The sequence below is a fragment of the Pollachius pollachius genome, assembly GCF_949987615.1.
Source record: "Pollachius pollachius genome assembly, chromosome: 10".
Lineage (NCBI taxonomy): Eukaryota > Metazoa > Chordata > Actinopteri > Gadiformes > Gadidae > Pollachius > Pollachius pollachius.
Genome location: NC_136943.1, coordinates 8,015,953 through 8,041,482, shown reverse-complemented (window position 1 = coordinate 8,041,482; position 25,530 = coordinate 8,015,953). Strand labels below are relative to the sequence as shown.

Sequence of the window (25,530 nt, the reverse complement as noted above, 5' to 3'; positions counted from 1 at the left end):
GTAATTTCTGCGGGAGGAAGGAAAACAACAATGATTCTATTGGGAAGCAAGTCAATTTAATGGCGGCTGGAACTGCGGCAGACCGGAAACCCCATCTGTGTCAGCGGAAATTAAGTAGAAAGAGAGATAGAGAGAGAGATCGGGAGTAAATGGATGTAAAGAAAAACATAGATATGTTTATACATAGAGAGAAAGCTTGAGAGACAGAGATGGAGAAACAGAGATAAATTGATGTAAAAGCAGATGAGAGAGGGCCAGACAGAGGATGAAAGTAAGGAAGGGAGGAAGGATGGAAAGAAGAACATAAGGAAGCATGGATATAAAGCAGTGATGCAATATTACTCTTTTACTCTGATAATAATGAGTAATAATAATTACTCTGGTAATTATGAGTTTGACACAAGAGTTAACATGTTGTGGCTGTAAATGTCATTGGTCTTAATCTTGGACAAACAGGGCATGCTACAGCATGCACTGTTTATAGTGAGACAAGTGTGTCAATATAGGTATACAGGAGCAGTCAAACCAGGGAGAAGTGGGCGTGGTTCTTTACTGTCTTCGACAAAAGGTACTACTTGAAGTAAAGAAAAAAGTGCTTTTAATTTGAAGGTGTTCCTTAGGGCTTCTTCCCAATGATCAGAGGTAGTCTCCTCTCATCCTGACCCACTGTAGACATCCCGTCTCTGGGATCGCACACATACCTCTTGCCCCCCATCAAATAGATCTAAATATAAGACAGGATCAGATTGTCTACCACACTTTTGTTCCAGAGATCCACATCCCCAGCACATCACTCCACTAATCACTCTCAGCTGTCACTCATTAGTTCTCTAATCACCTTTGTCTACCTCCCTTCAGATACAACCCTTTGTTTCAGTTCACCTGAGGCACCACTGTTTTCACCACTGTTGGTGTTTTCACAGTGGTGTTTTCACACCCTTTTACCTATACCATTTCTAAGGAGTAGGTCTTAATGTGAAGATTTATTTGAAAGAGCGTGATTGGTTTGCAGGAAGGTATTCAGGTTACAAATTCAGCGTTGGATGGAAATATATAGTATTGGTAAGAAAACCAATAAAACATATCCTTAAAAAAAGAGGGATCCAATTCACCGACATCCAATTGTCTTCCTGCTAGACACTGCATATCAAATGCAGAGCATCAATTGACCTTTCAAGCTCATCTGTTTCGTTATTGTTCTCATTGACGAATTAAAATATTTAATTCATGGACAAAGCGACCAGGAGATTGTTATGACCCGCATGTCGCTCCTTAGCTCTGCACCTGCAGAGAGAGACCTCAATATGCTCCCCTAGATCTTGGGGATCACTGGGGGCTCGAGGTCTTGGACTAGCAGGGAGGGCTGGGGCAGATGAGGTGAAAGGACCAGGGTGGAGGGTGGACCGAAGCCCCCGGAGGTTAGACAGAGGGTTCCCAGAGGGTAAAGGAGATTGAGGCTGGGACCCGGGGGAGGAGAGGTGTGTCAGTCAAACAGAGTAATTGATAGCGGGGACTGACAGCTGCTGTCATGACCAGTGTCGTCAGGGTTTGCCACTCTCAAGAAGAACAAGAAAGAAGGATGGAGGGATGGCCAGAGGGAGGGATGAAGGAGGAGAGAGGTCAGAGAGTAAAGGGAGAAGAGGAGGGTGTTGAAATGGGGAGATTTAAAGCAAGGCAACCGGACAGGTTTGGACACCTTTTGAGACACGCACAGACACACACTGAAACACACTACACACGCACACACATTGTGCATGAGCCAGCCCTGACATGCTCATACACTCTACATATGGCAGACCGGCGGTACACGTTAGGGTTTTTAACACAAAAGGTACATTTCATCATGGATAAACTGACTGTGACAACTGTCTGGAGAACTTGCTAAAAATAACCTGCCAAAAAACTTGGGTAACCCCCACTGGCTTCGCCGGGTCTAACTGCTGAAATATGATGCCATAAAGGGGTTTGAAAAAGTAAGCTTATTGTATGTAATGAATGATTAATGATTGAATGATCACGTGTTTTGAACCACTTGTAATGGACAACTAAATCTATTCTCCATAAAAGTAAACACACTGCATAAGTAATCTGAGAAGCAAGTAACCTTTCTTTGATGTTTTTTTCCACCATGCAGATCTCCCGGCTTTGTGATGAGTATGTAAAAAACATCAAATGAAGAGCCCGACTTACAGCTGTGCATATCTTTCCACAGAGCGTTTTTTTTTATGCATAGAACACTCAACCACAAATTGTGTGGTCATAAAAGCATGTGCAATACTGGCACCCGACGTGGGTCTTAAATAAAGGCCCGGTTGGTGAATCAAGACGCAAGCACCTGGCTATTAAGATCTGGATGGCAGTCTGGTACATGGAAGATGGCTTTGTACTTTACTTAACTATTTGTACACACAAAAAACACACAAGCGCACACACACACTGCTACACAAAACAACCACACTTAAACACACACAAACACAGAGATAGACCTACAGACACTATAGCTAGGCTAATTATTACTGTGATACATTAGGAAGCATGTAGTACCGCCCACTGTGTCAATGTGTCACTCATCTGGCGTGTGTGTCAACAGACACACTTCCCTTGCATTATCTATTAAAGAGCGCTTTGTTCTACTATAATTCAAAAACCTATCTGAACACGGTAGTTAATCACCCAAAGAGAGGCACAGGGAAAAGAGTTTAGGTATCATGCTTCAGGATATTCACGGATAGACTGGGTTCCTGGAGATTGACCAAGGATCATTCACTTTGGAGTCCCCAACCCTCGCTAATCCTATTTCAATAGAGATATGTAGTTTGGCTGGTAAGCCTGTACAAATTGAATGATGTCGAATGTAGAAGTTTTCCATACATCTATTTATAAATATTTTTGCTTTAATCTATTTAAACAAGGTTCCTTTGTAAAACACGTCAACCGCAGGATTGGTAAGGTCTCAGTGGATTTGAAATGGGTACTGCTGGACGCTGCAGGCTAGCAAATAGCACATCCTTTGGCAATTAGGGAGCAAAGCACTTCCATTCTATCCTCAAACACCACACAACAATCTGGGTCATCGGCATATATTGGACAGTATCCTAAAACGACTCGGCTAAGATATTTCTTGTTTACTCATCAGAAAGTTTCGTCTTCTTCCCTTTAATTAAAAAGAAAATGAAATAACTGTCCAATGATATCCTCTTGTACACACAGCCTGAATTGACCCAGTGAGTGTCATACCCTCTTTTTCTCTCACTCGTGTTGCCTAAAATAGCGTGTGTCCTTCTATGCCGACTGGTGGGACGCAGTTATTGTTGCTTGCACAAAGATAAAGCATGTCAGATGTGATCGCCATGGACACAGTGCCCATGACATCATTCCCTGCCCTCACAAGCAACAGGCTGAGAGTGAAAGCAAATGAGTTGGATTTGTGGAAGTGTACACAAACCCGGGCCCTTTGCATGCTGCCAGCGATCGTCTAAACCCAACAAGGGCAATGATGTCAACAAATTTGCCCGAGAGAAACTGTGAGAATAAACGGGGACATGAGGCTGAGGCCCCCCTTTTCACCATCTTTAAACAAGATAGGAAGATTATGAGTTTCACATTATCAAAGCACACCCTTGAAACGGCCATAGAGTCACCCAAAGTCAAGCTCTATTGTGTCATATTAGCATTGAACAGCATTGCATTGCCATACCATACTAAACGGTTCACTTTTATATCTGTCAATTTATTTGAGGGTGTGCTAGGCTACGCCTAAATAAGGACATCTAGTTAAACTGCCCTCTCAGAAGAGTGAAACTGAGAATTCAACAACTAAAAATAACAAACAAATGTAATGACTTATTTTTTGACAGTAATAACATATTTTAAATTCCAAGTCGCTAAGTTCAGCCTCATCCATGGACGTCTAAGGTCGAAAAGGCTCCCCTGTTACTTTAAACACGTTTGCTGAGACTGCCACCTGTTGGACATGATGAAATGTGGCGAGGCATGAATAAAAACTACTATTATTTCACGACTAAAAATAGGAATAGTTTTTTTACTACGAAACTTTGGGGAGGAAATAATAGTTAAATAAATGCTGCAGAATTAAACTATGAATATAATTGTGTCGAAACCTCGAGAACGCTCGGCGGTCAGGGCAGGGCGGTCAAAGTGATTTGCCGCAATGTATTCGTCACTGCACCAATATATCAATGCGCCCAACGGTATCCAAGGTATCCTATTGTCTTATGTTTATGGTAAGTAAATATAATTAAAAACAACTATTCTATCTTCTGATAACGATAAATGGTGAACTGTATGTTGTCTGTGTCGATAGTGTCAAACGTTTCCCAACAGTGTGTGGATCTATATGAAAAACGAGTCCCGACCCACTCCGCCATTTTACATCTCACGCAGCCTCATTGTTGTGAAGAAGATAGCAGAGAATTCCTTCAAACGCATCTCCGCGTTTGAAGTCGATGTATACGACTAAAGTAGACACACCCGAATTAATTTAAAGCTTGTTTAGGTAATGGTTCTCTCCATACACCGGTTAACCAACATTTACGACAGTGCGGCAGAGACACTGCAGATCGCCGTGTTGTCCTCCGATCGGTTCACTCTCTCCAGGGTACGGTGATCTAAAGGTTAGCGCGCTCCCTCGGTAACCTCATGGTTCTAGGTTCCTCCGAGACGGTCGAGGGTTCTCCGAAGCCCTTCTTCAAACAATTCACCCAGACCACCACGGCGGAGGACTCGAAGACCGAGGCGATGACGAGCTCCGTGGGGAACGTGGCGGACAGCACAGGTACCTGCTCCCTCCTTTTAGCTGTATCCTATCTCATTGCGAGCTGGTGAGGCTGCTGGTCGTCGCCATGAAGGCCGCAGTGTCTCCACCATTGCTTGTATGCGTCAGTTAATTTCGAGTATTTATGTATATGCTATTATTGCATGTCAAACAACCCCAACATAAAACGGTTAATTAGCCGGTTATTTTGAGAAGGTGAATGAACGTTATTACTAATATGACTGGGACTTGGCATATGTTAAAATTGCTTGACGTTTGCGGGTTCTCATTCTTAACAATAATGGCGGCAACTGGCATGTTAAGGTATTGATGACTGTAGGACTACTTTGGTTTCATATCTACAGGATGATGGAAATTCACACACACACACACACACACACACACACACACACACACACATACAGGCATATGTGGTTTACGAGACCAATCTTGCAAATTCATGCGTGGCGGTGGTTTATGAGACCACACCTAACGCAGCATCTGCCGAACTTAAAAGACATATCAAAAATTTTCATTTTATCTGCAGAACACAAATCTGACTTCAAAATCATAATTTCTCTTTTAGAAAAATATGTGACATTTCACAGGCTTACGGGGTCAGACAAATTGTGGTTTGTGAAACCGACAGTGTTTATGAGGCCTGTTTACATATAACACACAAACACAAACCAGGTTATGGTATAAGAGGACTGACCAACATTACAAGGCCTGTTGACATGTAACACACAAAAACAAACCAGGTAATGGTATAAGAGGACTGACCAACATTACAAGGTCTACAAGAATATAATACTATATTTAATCTCTTAAAAACCCTTTTTAAGATCCACTCCAATCCTCCTTTTTAGCTATTTTCACTCTCAATGGCCTTTAAATTGTTGTTATGAAGTTTTAAGCCTAGATAATAAAACCTGTGCCATTTTCCAAGACTCTCCTTCTGCAGAGGGCCAGTTGCTCATTAGCAATGCGACTCTGAGTCGTGGGCGGAGGTGGTGCTGCTGCTCTGCACCCTCCCCCTCACACGCCACATCTCAACCGAGGAAAAAAAAAAAAAGTTAGTAGCAAGTTTAGCATATTTTACAAGTCAAAGCAATCTGTACCCTGCATCCAATGCTCTCTGCTGCTGTCCCCCTCACAGGGGAGCCTTCTAGTCAGTACAAAGATTACATGCAAAACTGCAAGTTTTTAGTATCGCATGAAAGAATTTACTCTTCAGGTTAAGAGAATATACAAATAAATCTGAGTTAGATTGATAATCGGATCACAAATGAATGAATGAATGACAACCATTACTTCCTCAACTTGAGGAGAAACCAGACGCTGACGGTACATGTGCAGCTCATCATGCGCTGATTGTTTGCATTATTTATTCATTTCAAGATTATGACAGAGAATAGCTGCGTTATACGCCAATCTATTGTTTGACCTTTTGTTTACTCTAAGCAGCACTTGTTAGGGAATTCCATCATCATTCCATCATTAAGATGCACTGGGTCCAACTCGGCTTTGCAGTCATGGCAAGGCCACACCAAACATTGGGTGTAGACACAGAGATATTGCTAAGCAGTGAGTCTGCTCCTTTTGGGGAAAACAGGAGTCATTCTGATAGCATTGCTAAAGCAGCCGCACTCAGATATGTGTTTGACTGTTTTCCCTGAGCGGGGTAAAGTTAACTGGAGTCAGAGGTTTGATATTATGTTGGATGGAGGACAAAGGTCCTGAGTAGACTAAATTCTGACATTATCTGTGTGGTGGTTTCCCCAGAGGACAGACACTTCAGAAATGAAAGGAGCATCAGAAAATAACGTGTACTGATCATTCATTCACGTCTCCTTGATCAAGTAAATATACCTTTTCAACGCAAGACATCCTGGACTCCCGTCTACTCTCTCCACTGACATATGGGGCTGCATGATTAAAATCTCGGTAACAGCACGTAAAAAAAGTAATTGTAATTGTGCTTCTTGAATGGATTGTTTATTTCTTCTTATTGTTTATGGACGCTGCGATGCAGTATTCGTATTTTTCCTTTATGATTTGTTAAGGTTATGAACCTGAAACTGAACCTCCTTCTAAATTAACAAATTCAATTAAGAAAAGGAAAAGGAACTGAGTTGTCTGCGCGTCATCTGTTGTTTTCTAGGACTTTCAAGTTTGGCATGTTGAGGAAGAGTAACAAACACAATCTGTTGTATGACACCATAGATATATTCTAAAAAGACAACACGAAAAATGGAGTGCAAATGCAGCAGTTGTTGGTGTTGGAGCCTTACTCAACCATAAAAATGTGGTAGACGTTAGAGGTGGATGTTTTGGGCCGATATCCGATACCAATCACAAGGTCTATTTAAAGCCTTCAATTTTTTGTGTAGCATTACATATTGATGTATCTATTCTTAAGAACATTAACTATCACATTTAAGAGATTTCAATTTCAAAAAATTTATTCCATCGGGGTAATGTGCAACATTGAACATATTAATATATAAAAAAAACATTAAACATTAAAAACACTAAACGTAATAATATATGATAACAATCAAGAACTGAACAAGTTGAACAACGCTGGCTATGTAGATATGGTTACTTAATTTGGAAGGCGGCGGCGCTTAAATGTCAGCCCCTTGTTTCTAACAAAGTCCCTAATATTTTGGATCGTTCTTTTTTTTAGTGCTGGCTCACATTCTTTGCAGAGGGAACACTCTTTCTTGGAGGCCAAATGGCCTTTAATTACATGAGACTTGAAGTGTCTCATCACAGCATTTTCTTCTGCTTTTGTCCATGGTCTTCGTGTATTGGCTTTAGGGACTGAAAACAAACAAGATGACATAATTGTTTGTTAGTATGGCTGACTACATTTGATGATGACCTTTCTCTATAGGCCTAGAAACTGCCGAAGGTTACGCACTGGAAATTATAAACTTGATATGTATTAAAATTCAACTTGATCGTACCCTTAAGTACAGGAAGGAGTCTGTCACCTTCAGGAGTGTCCATGTCTGAAAAATATGCAACAGGAGAGCATAGTAGATGCATTTTAATAAATAGTATCTGTTGTTCAATTTTGTAATGCAATATATTGAACATTATTTACAGTTGGTTATTTTTACTGTAAATATGTTCGACATTATTGAGGACAAGAAACCTGGCCCAGAGAGCAAGTTCAATAACACTAACTTCCAACATCAGCTGATCAAAAAAATAACGTCACGTTTTACAATGGGGTAACTGAGTTACAAACGCAATCTTTGTTTGAATCTACTCTGACACAGTGTATTGACAAACCTTTTTGAGCAAGATTGTGGGAGACACAAAATCTGACCACAATTGACCATAAACTACTGAAACTGACCCTTAAAATGCCCTAAAACTGAAAAAAAGGAAATGAATAAGATTAAAGCTTATTTTGATTTGGAAGCCTTTACGAATTGGCTAAAATGCAAACACAACTCTTCCTATCAATAAATAAATAAATAAATAACAGGTAATGAAAACAAGCGTAATAAAAAAAGTAAAATTATTAGATGAAAATGAGATATTATGATAGAAAATGACAATCATGAGGAAAGAAGGTGATATTCATAAGATCTGCTAACTCACTCATCAAATATCATCTCATCATTACTGTACAGATTCAAATATTTGCTGTTTTTCCTCAATGAGAAAAGGCATTTCTTGATGAAAACGTTGTGAAATTTGATCCTAAATCTGCTTTTGTCAAAAGCCAATATTTAAAGTCATACAAAACTGATGTGACATACTGTATTTTACTGTATGACCTTGTATGCCTAACTCTGTCCTTATAAACCATCACTGGGCCACACACAAACACACACACAAGTCTTTGTACTAAAGAATTGGTTACACTGTTTCACTGTTGTCCTCATATGCCAAACACTGGCCTCAAACACCATGATCATGCAAACACAAAAAACACACAAGCCATACTGAATCCTAGTCACATACGGAAGCAGTATTTTGCATTGTTTCAGGCCATTTTAAAGCACTTCCTTTGTTTGAATCTACTCTGACACAGTGTATTCATTGACAAACCTTTTTGAGCAAGATTGTGGGAGACACAAAATCTGACCACAATTGACCATAAACTACTGAAACTGACTCTTAAAATGCCCTAAAACTGAAAAAAATTAAATGCATAAGATTAAAGCTTATTGTGATTTGGAAGCCTTTACGAATTGGCTCCAATGCAAACACAACTCTTCCTATCAATAAATAAATAAATAAATAACAGGTAATGAAAACGAGCGTAATAAAAAAAGTAAAATTATTAGATGAAAATGAGATATTATGATAGAAAATGACAATCATGAGGAAAGAAGGTGATATTCATAAGATCTGCTAACTCACTCATCAAATATCATCTCATCATTACTGTACAGATTCAAATATTTGCTGTTTTTCCTCAATGAGAAAAGGCATTTCTTGATGAAAACGTTGTGAAATTTGATCCTAAATCTGCTTTTGTCAAAAGCCAATATTTAAAGTCATACAAAACTGATGTGACATACTGTATTTTACTGTATGACCTTGTATGCCTAACTCTGTCCTTGTAAACCATCACTGGGCCACACACAAACACACACACAAGTCTTTGTACTAAAGAATTGGTTACACTGTTTCACTGTTGTCCTCATATGCCAAACACTGGCCTCAAACACCATGATCATGCAAACACAAAAAACACACAAGCCATACTGAATCCTAGTCACATACGGAAGCAGTATTTTGCATTGTTTCAGGCCATTTTAAAGCACTTCCTTTGTTTGAATCTACTCTGACACAGTGTATTCATTGACAAACCTTTTTGAGCAAGATTGTGGGAGACACAAAATCTGACCACAATTGACCATAAACTACTGAAACTGACTCTTAAAATGCCCTAGAACTGACCAAAAACTGAAAAAAAGGAAATTAATAAAATTAAAGCTTATTGTGATTTGGGGGCTTTGAGAGACAAGACATCAGACATGGTCAAATCTCAAATCAAACCCTTACAGTACGCAATACATACAGGGTTTAAAGCAAAAGCTTACCTTTGATGGGGCTGATGTATCTCGAGACACACAACGCGCTGTCCTTCTTCTGCCTTACTTGATGTTGTGCTGCACAAATCGGGTCTATTCTGCCTCGCCTCACTGCAAAATATTGTTTCAAGTTAGTCCTTACAAATATATAGCATTATCAGAACTCATTTTAGCTGTGGCCTAAAAAAGTATTGTTAGTCACCGACACAGCTTAAACATGTACTGAACTGAAATTTGAGTTTAGTTTAGTTTAGTTGATATAACAGATGTATTGTCTGCCTTCTCAATGGTACAATAACTAAAAAGTGCTGAACTTGCTAAAAGGGATTAAATTGTACGGTGAAAGGGGTGTAAGTGTTGATTATGTTGGATTTCAACAATCAGCTACGTCACTGGCGTGGTAACCTACTCCTACTCTGTGGCTCTAGCAGCCATAGCAGGTAATGAGTCAGGCTCTGAGGCTCGCTGAAATGGCTACGGAAAATCAAACAACCAGTTTCACAGGAGGATCATCTTATTGCAGTCCCCCTGGTTGCATTAATGAATTATAAAGGGCCAAGGGAGCTGGGGTAATCATACATTTCCACAGGGTACCTTTGAATCGGAAACCAGCCCTTGGCTGGCAGCGTTAAAACTGACTAACCCTCCGATGTCAATCAGCCCCTGTCATGTCAATCTCCACAAGCTAGCACTCCAACCATAAAGTGTATAAACTATTACTCAGACGATATCACAGATCTATGTTTCCAAGCTGCTAATTAAACCACGGGGGGGGGGGGGGTCAGTAAACAGAAGTTCCACAAATGTCCCTTTCTACTCACCCTGTTGTTCACTGACTAGCCGATTGCTGATGCACAGGGAGTTAAACTCTAAGAAGTAGTTTCATAGTAAGATTTATCTGTGCAATATCCATCAGGGCAATATCCATCAACATCCACCAGAAAGTAAACCTCCAACATCCACCTAAAGTAAACGTGACACTCGTGAATCCGCCTCGCATATACGCTCATCCGCGAGTGTATCTCCCAAAGTGCATCTAACATGTCTTTCGGGTCCCGTCCACCCGGGGACGATTTTTTTGTGAAACTATGTCTTTAATAACCATGTTATTAGGCAGATAATAAACCATGTTATTTCATAGGTCCATGGTCCCAGGGTGCTATGGGACCTATGCGGTTTCGTGTTAGGATTCATGTGGACGCCTGAAGCTACGGTAGAGTTGCGTTGAAAGTTACAGGGTTTTTTTTGTATTATTTTTGTAGCTCTAAATACAGCCCCTTGGTCAATTGAATTACTAGTTGTACATTAAAAAGTATTTCTACTCAATCTAAAAGGTTAAACAACTACTATCTCCTCCTCGACTTGAATGTTTTTATAAAGCACGCAGGTGCGCGCAGGCTTGACTCGCTGTTTTTTGTGGAGAACCAGCGCCTTGAATATGTAGGTACTACAGCGTTTGCACAGCTCGCTGCGTTTCCGCAATGAGTCGGTCTTTACGGAGAAATTCCTGAAACGCATCGAAGGAAAACGGAGGGGGAATGATCGTTTTAGCCTTGTTACTTGGTTGCTATTTATGGGGCGCGCCAGTGTCTCCGCTCGGACGTCCCTTGGAGAGAACATGGCCACTTCCAAAACCTCTCTCTCGCCGCACAGCATCCGAAATACCCTATGCATGGTTATGCAACCTAATCCCACCATTAGATGGTCACGGTTGACCAGGACCTCTCGGCAGCAGACCGATTCAATGGCAGTGTCCATGCTCCGGCAGCACCCACCCTCAATCAAATTATTGCTCTGACTCAGTCTGTTGTTTTAGAAATCGGTCGCTTTTAGCGATAAAAACAGAATACAATCCCGATCTAAAACCGGTACAAAGCTCGTTTATATGCCCAAAATACAGCTGAAATCATAGCTATAACCATAACTTCATATCAAACTTCATGAAGCAGCTCATAAACGATAATTCGGGATTATAGAGCACCAATATTTTATGCAAACAACACAACCTACCCCTCGAATAAAAGCGCAGATTACAGAGTAGGCCTAGAGTGTGTAGTTATCAGATAACTCCCTAAGGTCTTTGAGTAACCTGTTAGCTAGCAACCAGCATGAACATTAATTCATGCTGGCAATAAGATAAGATAAGGCAAGATAGAAGAGCAGCAATAAGAAGAAGAATAGAGAACAATAAATAATAAGTACAAAAAACTTACTTTTTCAAGTTCATCCCGCTCGCTTGTCCGGCTGGTCCACACTGCAAGCCTGCGTTGTGTATATTTTCCCGCGTTGTGTATATTTCCCGCGTTGTGTATATTTTCGCGGGAAGTTGTGTATGTTTTCGCGGGAGTGTGTGTACTTTGCAATGTCACTTGCAGCCTGAGGTGGCGCTGTCGGACACACACGTCCTGGTCTCACAAACACGTCCTGCCTTGTGAGACCAATTTGTGTGAACCTCAGAAAGGCAGGGGGTGGGCCATAAAAGTAAAACAACTATATTAACTCATAACACTAGAAACTATGTAATCACACATATCTTCAAAATGACTGAAACAATTAATATTCAATAATTATAACAATATAAAGTTTTAGGTTTACGAGACCATCAAAATTGGTTCCATAACCCGATTGGTCTCGTAATGCTGGTGAGTAAACCTGAAAATTGGTCTTGTAAACCATGTATGCCTACTCACACACACACACACACACACACACACACACACACACACACACACGCAGACGCGCATACACACACGCGCATACACAAACACATACATTGTCGTTTTATTGCATCGCCGGTAATCTCTACAATGCACGTTATGTAATATTGTGAAAAGCTAAAGAAAAAACACAGCAAAGAGAAGCCATCACGCATCAGTGAAATGGATGACTCACATCTCAAACTCTTGAAAATGGCATTGCATATTCATTTTGGAGTGGTGGCAAACGAGAGCGGCTTGACATCTCTTTCAGGAAAGGCTGCAGACAGACACCTCTTATCCTTAATTGGCATATTTCAATTATCCGTTAGCCATTTATCGTTAATTTGCTCACTTGGCAAATGGATTTAATCCAAAATAGTATATTTTTTCTAGTGTATTGCAATAAACAAAGTCTGCTTACATGTAAGCCAACCTTAACTTCAGCCCTACTTGTACAAAGTCCAGCAATATATTATGTTTATTTTTACTTCTACTGCCATTTTTTTTAATCATTTAAATTGTTCATTTCACTAGAAAATCTGTCAGTCTGTCATTCTTTATTTTAATTTGTCCAGACCATTTACTTCCATCTCTAACATGTGATTTTCCCCCCTCCTTGGGTCGGGTTGGTACTCCAGAACCAACGAAACATATTCTTTCCTTCCAAGGGCTGGCAGAGTTGGCGCACCGCGAGTATCAGTCAGGGGACTTTGAGGCTGCAGAGCGCCACTGCATGCAACTCTGGAGGCAGGAGCCTGACAACACAGGCGTGCTGTTGCTCCTGTCCTCCATCCACTTCCAATGCCGTAGACTGGACAGGTGAGGTGGCGGGGGTGGGAGATGCATCGGTTCAACCTACACATAGCCAAGGGAGGCGGGAGCAGTGCTGGCTCTTAGCCCGATGTGACTTTGACTCCAAGGCAGCTTGGTCCTTTTGGAGTGTCACTCGCAGCTGCTGAGCTTGCTTTTCGAGTCCTCTGTCTATATTGGTCAAGTGTTTTTGAAGTGTCTTCCCGGGTTTTCACTTTCCTAAACGTTCTTCAGCCACATTCTTTACAGGTTTCAGCTTACACTTGGTGCTTTCAATTTATTCTTGTACATGGGCTTGCATTGGTGTTATGAATGATTCATGGGTGCTTTCATTCATTTTGTTCGTTCAAGTCTATTGGGATGACCTGATCAAAGCAGTATGTATGTCATTATGTACGGTAGAGTCTATTGAAACTATTTATCTTTCAATATATTGTGTACCAATGGGTTTAGGTCAGGACCAACCGACAATCAATTTCCTCCCCTCAGGTCTGCTCACTTCAGTACCTTGGCAATCAAGCAGAACCCAATGCTGGCCGAGGCCTACTCAAACCTGGGCAACGTTTACAAGGAGCGTGGACAACTGCAGGAGGCCATCGAGCACTATCGCCACGCCCTGAGACTGAAGCCGGACTTCATCGACGGATACATCAATCTGGCGGCGGCGCTGGTGGCGGCGGGGGACATGGAGGGAGCGGTGCAGGCTTACGTGTCCGCCTTGCAGTATAACCCGGTAAGGGACACACACACACACACACACACACACACACACACACACACACACACACACACACACACACACACACACACACACACACACACACACACAGTGTCTGTCTTCCTGTAGATCGTCAGCTGATTATTAGATTATGTTCAGCTGTGATGTATTTCCATATTTTTGTTTCCTCCTGCAGGATCTTTATTGTGTCCGTAGTGACTTGGGCAACCTGCTCAAAGCCCTCGGGCGGTTGGAAGAGGCCAAGGTATGTCATCCGGGGTGATACTCGCAAAGGCGTTTTATTTTTTTTGTATTTTATTTTTTGGCAATATAGATTTTTTTTTTATTTATCTTTATTGCAGCCTCATTTTTTCCCCCATCTCTAAGTCCCATGCCAAGCCCCTTCCATGACCTCACCCAGGCTCAGCTACGGCCTCCCAACTCCACCTTAAATACCTCAAACTGTAGCTTTCTCCTTGCATAGCAGGTTCAACTTCCCACACATAGCCGATAGGAACATTAAGGAGACTTAAAGGATTGAGATAAATATTTTTTTAATCTAGTCACTCAACAAGTCATACCTTTTTGTCTCTGTTCTTCTCAGACGACCTACATTTTTCTTTCGATATATAGTATAGCTAATGGCACATTGCCTTTATCTCCGCCTCCACCACTGGCTGCCATAGTTTCAAAATCCCTTTGTTTTCCCCTGACCTTTTTAACTTGGTCCGTCCCACCCCTTTCAGGAAGAAAGGCTCGAATTCAAATTCAATGAGTGTTTTAGCTGTCATGTCGTTTTTGAATCAAAGTTCTCGATGCTAAGTAATGCAAACCGTGGAGGAAAATCGCTGGCTCGGTCTTTAAGGAATAAATGAACTGAAGTTAGTTCATCTATGCAATCCAACAGATAAGATGGTCTCTAAACACAAAGATGCACTCCATTATCAGCCACCTAAGCCCAAATAGAACGCCGGCTGTCTCGGCACAAAACGCACCTCTTTGCCTTAACTCTTTTTTTGTTTGTCTAGTACTTTCTCACAATCCTTAGTCTGGGTCAAGCTATACGATGTGGAGTCGTCGCTCTGGTTGAAGGCCATCTTATCTGGTGCTAGAGGGGGGTTCAGGAGTAGGGAGAAGCTCCAGGGAGACTCAAGCTCCCCCTGCTCTGTCGCCCCGCCCCCCCGCGCGCACGCTAAGGTCCGGTGGAGTGTGCGCGCTCATGAGCTGTCTTCCTGGCCCTAAGTGATGCCCCGTCATGGCTCTGTCGAGGCCCTCCCGCTGCCCTCACTATAGCCTCAATCACGGGTGGGTTGTAATCCCCACAGGCCCCTGCTCTGTATCTGTAACCAACCACCCCGGGGCGGTGGGTAGGGATGTTGGGGTGGGTTGACTTTATTTAGGGGCAGTTTGTTCCAGAGGCTGGGGAGTGGCCGGCACTGCGCCAGGCAGACAGCTCACTATGTGCATTCCACCACCTGCGTCAGATGCTGCGTTAGAGAGTGGACCATGAAACCGTGCCGAGCAACAGCAATGACCTCTTCATTTCAGAGCTGTGGAGGCATCTAGATACAAATGATTAAACCACAGGCTTCTTTCCCCCCCACAACAATCTCATTGGCCAGGAGTCAAGAAAGCAGGACAGGAAAAATCTATTTTTTCATTTTGAATATGCAATGATATGATACCCAAGGAAATGTGATCAGTTCATTTGGGGAAGATCAAGCCAGCAACCCTTCCGCCTTTTCTAAACTTTGTTTAACTGGTATAAAAATACCAAACAATTCATAATCACAAGACATCAAAGCCTTTCTTCCCTCCCTTTTACCCTTTTTGTTCGGGCATTCTTTTGTGTGAAAACATTCATTGCATGGATGAAAGTTTTAAGTACATTTTCCGAAGTTCAACTGATTCGTTTTTGTTTCGACATGAACACAAAGAATTTATCTTTTTTTTATACAAACTTTATACTAATGATCTTGTGTTCTGATCTTTGTCTCTTTTGGTTTCTTCCACAACTGATATTGTTATTTAGAAGGTTTCAGGTGGGTGACTCTATTCCTGCGTAGGTGCCTGCCGGAAAGGAACACTAGGGCAGCATCAGTCCTCCTCTCCAGTCAGCTGCGGCCACCACTCTGACAAAGTCCAAACATATGGTAACGGGTTTGTAACTGCCAGCTAAAGACAAAAGAACAAAAACAAAACCACCTTCTCACTACCATGATCCTCTTGTCTTGTGGCTTCCACAAAAAGACAAGCAAAAAAAACAAAAGTAACCAAATTGAAAGTAAGCTACGAAATCCTTTTTTCCAAGATTTGTTCTCAGCTCTCTAGTAAACCAGACACTTGATTGACCTGTAAAAAAGAAAGTAAGAATCCTCTAACACATGCTGTTTATTTTTCCTATTTTGATTTGTTTTTCCTTTATTCGGGGTTGCAGCGTTCTGATGATCATACACGTAACGCGCTGTGAGTCTGCAGTAGCGCACGGGCAGCGCAGCGATTACTTCCCCACAAGCGAACCAAAAGGAACCACGCGCAAGCAAGCGAACCCATGCCCCCCTCCCCCCAGCAAACTTTTCTCGGCCTGTCTGTTGCGGACCTTGCCCAGCCCTCGGCCAGCTTGCACCTCAGCATTTTCCCACCTCAGACGAGATACAATTGGCTTTCACCCGGTTCTCACTTAACATCTAACCAATCACCGTGGCCCCAGCAGCTGTTTGTTGCGCAAAATTGATTCGTTACCAAGATCACACTTGACTTGTCGCCGTGATCACACTCGCCCCGTCCAATATGGTGCAAAAAGGGGAGGCCACAGAAGCCGTGTTCTCCCTGCCCATCTACTGTCATGAGGTGGGTGCTAAGTGTGTGCCAGCTCGGTGCTGTTGGGATCAGCCAGGGCCACTGGGCCTGCAGCCGTCTCTACTGGCCAGACAGCAAGCGCAGCGAGCGAAAAGTACCCCTGCGGGGTCGCGCAACTAGCAGAATGAGGGAGATGGACGCCACACCTCCGCGCCTGCGTGGATTTGTGCGCATGCATTACAGGGACCTTCATCTGCCCGCAGTGTACTTGATCCAAGGTTGTGAGAAAGTTCTTTAAAGAAAAATAAATGCATAATAATTGCAATTTGGCTACGTTCTTGAGCCTATTATGTACCTCTATTCATGCCAGAGGACATAACTGTTGGATGAGGACCTGTGGGTGGGTTGTGGTTGGATCAGCGCAGCGTAGGAATAAGCAATGCAGCTTAGCGCGGCAGACTCAAGCGCACGCAAGCCCATGCTGCAGACTCGCTTTTTGCTTATTCTGAGAGTGGTGTCTAATTCTGCTTTCTGGCCTTTCTTTTCGTCCTCTTCTCCCTTTACCTCTCGTCTCCGACACATCTCTCTCTCTCTCTCTCTCTCTCTCTCTCTCTCTCTCTCTCTCTCTCTCTCTCTCTCTCTCTCTCTCTCTCTCTCTCTCTCTCTCTCTCTCTCTCTCTCTCTCTCTCTCTCTCTCTCTCTCTCTCAATATCTGTTCCTCTCCATCTATTGTAAACCCTCTCAAGGCTTGTTACCTGAAAGCTATTGAGACTCAGCCCAACTTCGCTGTGGCTTGGAGCAACCTGGGCTGTGTGTTTAATGCCCAGGGCGAGATCTGGCTGGCCATACACCACTTTGAAAAGGTCAGTGTTCATATTTATAACATCCCCATTTTTTTAATTAAAGGAGACATATTATACCACCAGGTGTGAGTGTGATGAGCCTTAAAGGCCATTTCGAAAATCGGCCCCATATGACATCCCTAGTGGGCGTGTCCACCTAGATCTGTGTTGGATAGATGAGCAATGTTTACTTCAGTCCACTGGGTAGGCTGGTAGACAGATCTAGGTGGACACGCCCACTAGTGATGTCATAAATGGGGCAGATTTTCGAAACTGCTTGTAAGGCTAATCACACTCTGGTGGTATAATATGTCCCCTTTCATTGATGTATTCTCTATCCATTTGATTTTAATGACATTGGACCTGTGTCTCTGCAGGCTGTGACCCTGGATCCAAATTTCCTCGATGCTTACATAAATCTAGGCAACGTTTTAAAAGAGGCTCGCATCTTCGACAGGTAGGTGTGACAGTCGGAATGTAAAGCTGTAAGACGACATTGTAATTACATTAACCAGTGACACCATCCTTGCCACGCCCATTTGTGTTTCGAAAAATGCGTCATCAATGTTGCACACCTTGATCATCAGTCCCGGCGTCAGACTACGCCTTCATTAACCCATGGCTCGTCTACATATAAAGCTGTTTTTCTCAACCAAGATAGACTCTAGATTCTATTTTTCAAGGGTCTTGTCAAGAATACTGTGGGAAAATGTGTTACTATGATCAGAATGAAGGGTACTTATTAGATGTAATTTTCCCGTACACTAGTAGTTTAGGATGTTTTGCCATGGCGTTATTCATTCTGCCTTAATCATTTTTTTTTTTAGGATTCATCTTGATTCCTACGGTTAAGAGTTTTTCTGACTTTATTTCATTCTTTGAGCTGTAACTACAAGACCTGTTCATCATTGGTTGCATTTTGTCCATTTTCAGAGCGGTCGCTGGCTACTTGCGGGCCCTGAGTCTAAGCCCTAACCATGCTGTGGTCCACGGAAACCTGGCCTGCGTCTACTATGAGCAGGGCCTTATCGATCTGGCCATTGACACCTACAGGAGGGCCATTGAACTGCAGCCCCACTTCCCTGACGCCTACTGTAACCTAGCCAATGCCTTGAAGGAGAAGGGCAATGTAAGAAATCCAGCCAAATATAGTTTTGGGGTAATTGCCTGTCTGAAAAAAGACTTTCTCCAAATATAGAAAAGACGCATTACTCAACATCTCAGACCTTTTTAATCCTTCTCGCCTACAGACCCAGGTTTCGGGGCATCCCTGCCTTCCCTGATTTGAACCTTTTATGTTTTCTCCAGGTATCTGAGGCGGAAGACTGCTACAACACGGCGTTGCGTCTGTGCCCCACCCATGCTGACTCTCTCAACAACCTGGCCAATATCAAGCGGGAGCAGGGCAACATCGAAGAGGCCGTCCAGCTCTACAGAAAAGCCCTTGAGGTGAGGGCCGCAAGGACTCCCATAAACCTAACCCTAAAATACGTTATTCCATGTGTTCACACGTTGGCTTTGTTTGTGCCAACAGGTCTTCCCTGAGTTTGCTGCAGCTCACTCCAACCTGGCCAGCGTCCTTCAGCAGCAAGGCAAGCTGCAGGAGGCCCTCATGCACTACAAGGAGGCCATCAGGTGAGGGGCCGACCGACAAACAAACAAACCGAAACCCGCTGAAATCTGATCTTGGGGCTGTGTTAAGATAAGTCTAGTTTAAGATGACGTATTTGTCTCCCCATTTAGGATCAGCCCCACATTTGCTGATGCCTACTCCAACATGGGCAACACGCTGAAGGAGATGCAGGACGTCCAGGGAGCCCTGCAGTGCTACACCCGTGCCATTCAGATCAACCCTGCTTTCGCCGATGCGCACAGTAACCTGGCTTCCATTCACAAGGTAGGTGTAATACCTGGAACTAACGGTTCCATCTTAACATAGAACGGTAAAATAGTAATTGTATAGTAAATCACAAGGCAATCTCCTTTTTTAGGACTCGGGCAACATTCCAGAGGCCATTGCTTCCTACCGCACAGCTTTGAAACTCAAGCCAGACTTCCCCGACGCCTACTGCAACCTGGCCCATTGCCTCCAGGTACTCCTCGCCCCCGCTTCTTGGGCCCGGCTCAGTCCGTCCACTGTGTGCGGCGTATCTCTAATGCGGCCTCCTCCTCCCAGATCGTCTGTGACTGGACAGACTACGACGAGCGCATGAAAAAGCTGGTGAGCATCGTGGCCGACCAGCTGGACAAGAACCGGCTGCCCTCGGTGCACCCGCACCACAGCATGCTGTACCCGCTCTCCCACGGCTTCCGCAAGGCCATAGCCGAGCGCCATGGCAACCTTTGTTTGGACAAGGTACACGCCCTGATAAAAGCAAGTACATTTTATATCCTACTCCGTTGGCTTGCAAGGTTACTGGTAATGGCTGGGGCTGTCTGCAGGGGTCATGTGCTAGGTAAGAGTAGCGTAGTGCCTGTTAAGATTGGTATGCTGTGTTTTACCTGGGAAAAGATGATGACACCTTAAAAGCAGATTGGGAAACGGGTGTGTCCAGGGTTATGGGGTGTACGTTCTGGCAATTGTGGACATGGATTTGTGAAGACTTTTATCCACCATTTATTGTATTGCTGTAACAGATGCCAGTCAGGATACTACTGCTCCCGCTGCTTAGGAACGGCTCTTCTGCTGCAACTGTATGCTCATACCAACGTTTCCTTCAACAGATTAATGCTCTTCACAAGCCTGCCTTTGAGCATCCCAAGGACCTGAAGGCCAGTTCAGGTCGCCTGCGTATTGGCTATGTCAGCTCCGACTTTGGCAACCACCCCACATCCCACCTGATGCAGTCCATTCCTGGCATGCATATTTCCGACAAGTTTGAGGTGAAGGCCTTTTCAGAATGAATTCCGGTCTACTTTAGACTATTAAGACTATGATTGTCTATTAATGTCTTTGCACTGTGATTGATGGGCGTGACTAAACTTTCTTTATTTAACTTGGATTCTCAAGGTGTTCTGCTATGCCCTCAGTCCAGATGATAGCACCAACTTCCGTGTGAAAGTAATAGCTGAAGCCAACCACTTCACAGACCTCTCACAGGTACGCGTCCCCCCATTTTAATGATCATCCTGGGATTCTTGTCATCTTGATTCATACCGTGGGTTAAGCCATCTTAAGCTCATTGTTCTTTCCCTCAAACAGATCCCCTGCAATGGTAAGGCAGCAGACCGAATCCACCAAGACGGAATCCACATCCTGGTCAACATGAACGGATACACAAAGGGAGCCCGCAACGAGCTCTTCGCCCTGCGGCCCGCTCCAATCCAGGTTGGTTCAAGGCCTCGAGTTTCTGACATGCTGTACGACTGTGGATTCAGTCATATGTAGGAAACCAAGGAACACAATTAACCCACTGCTGGTGTATTGTGGCTGTAAATAGCTGTGGGTCAGCCAAATGAATGTGGATGTTGTGGAGTTTTTTTTTTTTTTTAAATGCCCCCATCTTCCCCCATCAGACCATGTGGCTAGGGTACCCCGGAACCAGTGGGGCTCCCTTCATGGATTACATCATCACAGACAAGGAGACGTCCCCTGCGGAAGTAGCCGAGCAGTACTCGGAGAAGCTGGCCTACATGCCCCACACTTTCTTCATTGGAGACCATGCCAACATGTTCCCTCACCTTAAGGTTCGTTGGTTCTACCGTTTTGTTTTTTCAGTTGGAATTATGGCCTTTAAAAGCGACAAAGGCAGTTTTAAACATTCATACATGGTTCCAACGTTTTGGTCTTGTCCCAACAGAAAAAGGCAGTGATTGACTTCAAGTCCAATGGGCACATCTTTGACAATCGCATTGTGCTGAACGGCATTGATCTGAAGGCCTTCTTGGACAGTCTGCCAGATGTAAAGGTTGTGAAGGTGAGTGCAGTTCAATGGGCCATATGCTTGATCTTACCACTTTACGTTGACTGTAAGAACACACACCTATATGGTTATTGAAATGACTTATTTTCTTATTATTCTTGGTAATAATTCAATTTTGTGTTCTTCCCAATTTACTTTTTGCCAGATGAAGTGTGACATCAACCAGGAGACGGTTCCTGACGCCAACGGAGCTCTGTCCATGCCAGTCATCCCCATGAACACAGCCGCTGAGGCCATCATCAACATGATCAACCAGGGCCAGATCCAGGTCACCATCAATGGCTATACCGTCAGCAATGGCCTGGCCACCACACAGGTGAGCAAAACCTCCAGAGAAATGCAAGGCATTGACTTTCCGTGTAGGGCCCAATCAGAGTTAGACGTTTTTTTAAATGTAACCCAGTTTACTTCAATTTGATCAAACTAGAAGAAAGAAAAAGGCTCTAAAACTGCCAGTAATCCATCGACATGGCCAAGAGCAGCCCTTGAATGAACTATACTGCTTTTCCAGATAATTTCAGCCAACCGCCTTGTAAAGTCTGGAACTTTGGCCAACCAGGTATGAGGTGTTGATCAGACATAACCAGAACTCTAAATCTGGTGGGATAATTGGTGGTGTGGTTTGGTGGTTACTGGATTCATACTTTCCTGGTCAAAATCAAAGGGCACTCTCAAAGCAACTGGTACCTGAAAATCCTAGGGGTGCAACGGTTCCCGTCAAAACCATACAGGATCTCCCGCACGGTTCGTTGCGCACACGTGAACGGATCGCGGCTGTGAACAAAAAACAAACCAAACTCTGACCTCACCGTTACACCCCTAGAAAACACCAGTTGCCCGCAGTCCATGGCTGTGAAAGCGTAGCATGCCTCTAAAGCGCCATGTGGTGTGTCCTGTTCAGATCAACAACAAAGCCGCCACTGGAGAGGAGGTACCCCGCACCATTGTGGTGACCACCCGCTCCCAGTACGGCCTTCCTGAGGACTCCATCGTCTACTGCAACTTCAACCAGCTCTACAAAATCGACCCGCCGACCCTGCAGATGTGGGCCAATGTAAGGACTGCGACGCGCTTGTCCCACCTCCCAATGGGACGGGCACGGTTAATACCCTCGCTTTAGGGCAGCCTGGATGTCGTTGCCCTTAACCCTCCCTTCTTACTCAATTGTGTTTTTCTGTCCTTCTCTATTGGTTGTTTTAGATCTTGAAGCGGGTGCCCAACAGTGTGCTGTGGCTGCTCCGTTTCCCAGCCGTGGGCGAGCCCAACATCCAGCAGTACGCCCTGAACATGGGCCTGCCCGCCTCCCGCATCATCTTCTCCCCGGTGGCCCCCAAGGAGGAACACGTCAGGAGGGGGCAACTGGCGGACGTGTGCCTGGACACCCCCCTGTGCAACGGACACACGACGGGCATGGACGTCCTCTGGGCTGGGACTCCCATGGTTACCATGCCGGGTAAGAGCACCGGGTCACTCACCGGCAATTAAAAGCATGAGAACTGACGAGGTATGGAACTTATATATTTCAAGCAGTTAAGCAAGGGAGCAGGACAGAGCAAGATTTTGAAACCCAACCAGCAAAAAACTATTTGACCTCCCTGCCTATATGTATCTGCCATTGTAAAGTTTTGCATTCACTCACTTGTGATTGACAGGCAAGATAGTTTCCCCAAACCCGTAAGAGGAATCGTTTCCTGTGTCAGAAATTAGCCGGGAGCCGTCTAAAATCTGAATTGGCTAGTACAGAGGCAGGAGCAGTCAACTCAAAACATCACAGCGGATTTCACTAAATAATGGCAAACGTTTAGTCAATTCTTAAAGAGATGAGACTTGTGTATCCAAAACACTCAATGCACACAATGCTATCTCTTAAATCTTACAGCACCTTTTTAAGGACATGGGCTACCAAACTTTTATGACCAGCTAATGAGTTGTTTTCATGTTCTTGGTTTAGGAGAGACCCTGGCGTCGCGTGTCGCTGCCTCCCAGCTCAAGTGTCTCGGCTGTCCCGAGCTCATCGCTCCCAGCCGCCAGGAGTATGAGGATGTCGCCGTGAAACTTGGATCAGACATGGAATAGTAAGAGCTTAGCTTGGTCACATTATGTTTTCGGTGATGATAGACATTTTGGCTACAATAACTACTATAGGGTTGTTAAATTTAAGATGACTATTTGTATGTGTTTTTGGTTCCGAAATGGTTGCCAACTAGCAGTTGAAAAACGATGCAAAGACAATGAGGGGTGGCCAAGCATTTGCATTCAACTCCATTGTCCCCTGTCCCATGCGTTCCCTGCAGCCTCAAGATGATCCGGGCTTGTGTGTGGAAGCAGCGAATCTGCAGCCCGCTGTTCAACACCAAGCAGTACACCACAGACCTTGAGAAGCTCTACCTGCAGATGTGGGAGCACCATTCGTGTGGGAAGAAGCCGGATCACCTCATCAACTTCCCCCAAATAGAGAGCAGCCAGAGTGCTTGAACTTTAAACCCCATATCCCCCCTCCCCCAAACACACCCCACCTCATCTCCTACTCATCATGGGTTCACTCCATCGCATACCCCTGAATGTTTGTGGTTTCACCCCCCCAAACACACCCCACCTCATCTCCTACTCATCATGGGTTCACTCCATCGCATACCCCTGAATGTTTGTGGTTCCCCCCCCCCGATGCCTGTTAAAATGAATTTTACTCGTTGAGGAACCGCACGTGTCATTGTGTGTCATCGCCTCACACAGCCGTTCCTGAGCCAGATGGAGATCCTGAGCCTGCAAACTCTTCTGAGACTCTTGTCCTAAAATATAATCACAGAATCGTCGTGTGTGTGTGTGTGTGTGTGTGTGTGTGTGTGTGTGTGTGTGTGTGTTAACAATGGAATGCCGGCACTCCCCACCCTTCCCAGAGCTTGGAATCTATTTGCGGATTTTCTTTTATCCTGTTAGTATGTAAGTGGACTGAACTGCTAGCCTGATGGGGCAAACAACCGGCCCCGGTATCGTGATGTTGACCCACTTTTAATTGTTTTGGTGGTTGATGGGACAATGCTGCACAATAAAAAATGTAAACTTTGACTAAAGTTGAATCAGCTTTACGAGAAAGCCCTGAAAATGTTCATGGTTTTCAACTGCTTTTTAATTGTTTTAAGCCACCTTTAAATGCAAAGTCAATGTGAAAGTTTTGAGAATGGTCTTCCCCATCAACAAATGCCAATTTTAAGTTGTTTTTTCTGTCTCATCCGTATCGGTTTTCTGCATTGATGTCACTGTGCTTACAAAGACAATTGGACAAAGTTGGGGAAAGGGAGTTTTTTTTCCGTTGGTATTCATTAAAATGGGCCGGTATTTCTATATTCACCAGATTTTCTTTCAATTGAAATGGGAACAACCTAGGTAAGTATTTTCGAGTTTTGTTTTGTATGGTATGGTATGCTCTCAGTGAAACTACTTGGCTCTGATTTAAAGAAAATAAATGAAATGTTAAACTGACTTTTTTGTTTGCTCTATAACACAAGAATAATCTTGACTAAAACAACACTGGCCGTTGCTTGAGTTAATATGGCTGCCTTAACCAGAATGTTTTTTTTTTATAACTCTTTCTACAAGGGTTGAGTAAACACTTCAAAGGACTGAGCCCTGTCAGTCCAACACTACGGTAAAGTGAGAATCGGTTTTTGGATCAGTTTGTTTTAAATGGGTTTTGCGCTGAGCGTTCAGTAGTGAATAACATTGATTGCTTGCTAATATTACCTACATAAACTAAACCCCTGAACCCCGGATTAAAATTTTAGGACTTCTGGCTAGTGTACCAAGATCGTGCTTATGATGAATAGAAACTCGGAAGATGTGTAGTTTACATAGCTCAAAGTGTTACTGCCCCAATACTAATCTATATTTCCATTTACACT

The 25,530-nt window shown here is 43.7% G+C and overlaps 1 protein-coding gene across 12 annotated transcripts; it reads left to right on the top strand.

Moving 5' to 3' along the window:
* Positions 1-4,410: 4,410 nt before the first annotated feature.
* LOC307081708 (UDP-N-acetylglucosamine--peptide N-acetylglucosaminyltransferase 110 kDa subunit) lies at positions 4,411-25,111 on the top strand. 12 transcript variants are annotated; one of them, XM_079744994.1, is made up of 23 exons: positions 4,411-4,795; positions 13,208-13,358; positions 13,839-14,082; positions 14,264-14,332; positions 17,613-17,729; positions 18,086-18,165; positions 18,642-18,837; positions 19,017-19,157; positions 19,243-19,343; positions 19,452-19,605; positions 19,700-19,801; positions 19,885-20,064; positions 20,433-20,591; positions 20,719-20,808; positions 20,911-21,036; positions 21,225-21,395; positions 21,509-21,625; positions 21,777-21,947; positions 22,143-22,190; positions 22,533-22,685; positions 22,832-23,084; positions 23,583-23,706; positions 23,926-25,111. In XM_079744994.1, the coding sequence occupies exons 1-23, from the start codon at positions 4,660-4,662 to the stop codon at positions 24,104-24,106; spliced, it is 3,264 nt and encodes a 1,087-aa protein (XP_079601120.1). In that variant the 5' UTR covers positions 4,411-4,659; the 3' UTR covers positions 24,107-25,111. The 12 variants fall into 12 exon arrangements, with proteins under 12 accessions (XP_079601120.1, XP_079601116.1, XP_079601118.1 ...); XM_079744990.1 differs by having other exon boundaries at positions 18,642-18,867; positions 19,885-20,082; XM_079744992.1 differs by having other exon boundaries at positions 13,178-13,358.
* The last annotated feature ends 419 nt before the right edge of the window (positions 25,112-25,530 follow it).